Source organism: Propithecus coquereli, unplaced genomic scaffold (assembly GCF_000956105.1).
Source record: "Propithecus coquereli isolate 6110/MARCELLA unplaced genomic scaffold, Pcoq_1.0 Scaffold46, whole genome shotgun sequence".
NCBI classification, from domain to species: Eukaryota; Metazoa; Chordata; class Mammalia; order Primates; family Indriidae; genus Propithecus; species Propithecus coquereli.
In genome coordinates, this window is record NW_012150396.1 from 4020265 (window position 1) to 4023099 (window position 2835).

Sequence of the window (2835 nt, forward strand, 5' to 3'; positions counted from 1 at the left end):
GAATTCATGCTAGCCATGTCATTTCTGAAGATTTGAACAAATCTCATGGATTTTCTTCGTTTCTGATTCCACTGACCACCTGAGGTCTAAAGACAAATTTTGGACACGAGCATATCAAACATGAACTGTCACGTGACCTCTGCCAAAAGGTGCCTTATTTTCACAAATACCCACTTGGCCACTGGATGAACAGCAATTCCTCGAGGCTGAGAAATGTTCTCCTTAATGATTATTTCTCGACGTTTTCCATTTAAATCACTCCCTTCAATGAGAGATTTCCTAAAATGTATGTAATATAAAGAGGTTTGTTATAGCAACTTTACTTTTCAAGCAAAAATATTCTTTTCCCTGTTCCTGGAATACAAAGGTAGGCATTCCAAACTAGCTCCCCTCCATACGTTCACACAGACACACACAAATAAAGGATTACAGCACCAACAAGCACACAAGTTTAATTTTTTTACATACAATCTTTTAATTAGCATTCCAATATGTATCCCAGGCAATTAAACTACACAGTGACAGAGCAAGGTAAAAGGGACTGTGTCAGTGGCCTGGCAGGAACATTCTCTTCACAACCTCCAATCCCCTGCTGGAAGCCGGGGGCAGGGGAGGGCTCAGCCTCACGGGACACAGATCACAGGGAGGAGGGAGACACACACACACGAGGACAGCAGGTAGAAACGTATGTTAGCTTCAGTTTTCTTCCATGTTATTCTAGGACAAGAGAGTACGGTTGTCCTCGGTATCTGTGGGAAACTGGTTCCAGAACACCCCATGACACCGACATCTGCCGATGCCCAAGTCCCTGTATACAATGGCGTAGCATTTGCGTATAACCTACGCACATCCTCCCATGTACTTTAAATCATCTGTAAATTACTTACAATACCTAATACAATGTAAATCGTGGTTATATTGCATTATTTCTTATTTGTCTTAGTTTTGATTTATTTAATATTTTCAATCTGAGGTTGGTTGAATCTGAGGACACAGAACTTACAGATATGGAGGGCTGACTGTACTGAAATATTATTTGCTAATCTTTACCTTTTTTTTTCTGAGGTAGGGTCTTGCTCTGTTGCCCAGGCTGGAGTACAGTGATGCCATCATAGCTCACTGCAGCCTTGAGTTCCCGGGCTCAAGCGATCCTCCTGCCTCAGCTTCCCAAGCTGGCAGTGTTACCTATTCCCTCACTCCCATCCCACATAGCTCAAAACTAAAGCAGGAAACATACCCTCTGTCTGTCCAGTAGAGCCTACGGCCCATCCAGTCCACGGCAAGACCTTCTGGAACACCTACTGCTTCCTCAATGAGCCTCTCTCGCTGGGAGCCATCCAGATTAGCCCTCTCTATCCGCTTCAGGGCCGTATGGGCAAAGTACATCTACAAAAGAGAACACAGGCATTTCTGATTTGTTTCAAAAAACTAATGTGGAATATATACAAATGGGGCTAGTAAACCTTTGGGCTGCTAAGTGTAATTGTAGAGTCTGGCTTTAGAGATAACCACACCTGCAACTACACTCCAACTATGTTGCTCCCAGATACGTGTAACCTTAAGCAAGTTACTCAATGTCTTAGAATATGTTTTCTCATTGGTAAATGGAGACAAAAATACAAGCTCAGTAGGTTACATGATGTGTGTACATAAATCTTTAGCCCTTTCCAGTAATGTATTCATCTCTGATCATTGGTCGCTGACACAGCCATTGTGCCTGAACCTCAGTGGCTTCTGAAAGGGAGCAGTGATTTGCGATTTAATGAGGGCTATAAGCTGGGCTGCGTCTTCTACTGCTCAGTCCAAAGCCCTCCATTTCGCTGCAAGGAGACACCGGTCCCTCTGCCAGTTTTGCCACTTATTTGCTAAATTGCTTTGGCCGAATCGTTTAACCTCGATTTTCTCAACTGTACAAATGAGGAAGTTATACTAGACGTTTGCTAAAGTTCCTTTCATCTCTAACCTTACATGGTCAATGCGCCACATAAGGCTTCGTGACCTTCAGTTGAGGGATACAATACTGGTCCCATAAATTGTATCAGAGCTGACAAATCCCTATCGCCTAGTGACACTGCAGTTTCATAACATCGTAGCACAATTACTTTTTTTAAAAAATGCATTTAGCGTAGTCTCACTGTACAGTGTTTATAAAGTCTACAGCAGCGTACAGTAATGTACGAGGACTTCGCACGCACTCACCACTCACTCACTCACGCACCCAGACCAACTTCCGGTCCTGCGAGCTCCATTCATGGCGAGTGTCATATACAAGTATACATTTTTTTTATCTTTTATACTGTATTTTTACTGTATTGCTTTTCTCTGTTTAGATACACAAATACTCAACATTGTGTTACAATTGCCCGTAATATTCCATACAGTAACATGCTGTACAGGTTTGTAGCCTAGGAGCAATAGGCTATACCATACAGCCTAGGTGTGTAGTAGGCCAGACCATCTAGGTTTGTGTAAGTACATTCTATGATGTTCACATAATGATGAAATTGCCCAACAATACACTATTATCAATGCATGGCTACAATTTCATTTTAATGCATCCATGTTGTTTAACAGAGCATACCTTGCAGGCGTAAAGTTCTTTTTCAGTCTAGTATGCAGCCTATCAACTAGGTACAAGAATTTCATGGTGTTGAAAAAATGCTATGGGTCAGCTGACAATGTAATGATAGCATTGCTGAATTTCAACTGGGAGTACATATATGCTCATACACCTATAACCAATCAGTATTCACAAAGTGGTAACTCATTAAATAATGGGTTATTCTTCTTTCTAGATAAAATAGAAAAGATTATCTTTGATGAATACAAATATTG

The 2835-nt window shown here is 41.4% G+C and overlaps 1 protein-coding gene across 1 annotated transcript in view; it reads right to left on the minus strand.

The window, feature by feature from the left end:
- EGF (epidermal growth factor) overlaps positions 1–2835 on the minus strand; it is an 87855-nt gene that overhangs the window by 44018 nt on the left and 41002 nt on the right. The window contains exons 11-12 of the mRNA XM_012655078.1: positions 1238–1386; positions 171–279 (exon numbers count right to left, since the gene is read on the minus strand). Of these exons, the coding sequence (XP_012510532.1) occupies positions 171–279; positions 1238–1386 (258 nt within the window). The remainder of the gene's footprint in view (positions 1–170; positions 280–1237; positions 1387–2835) is intronic.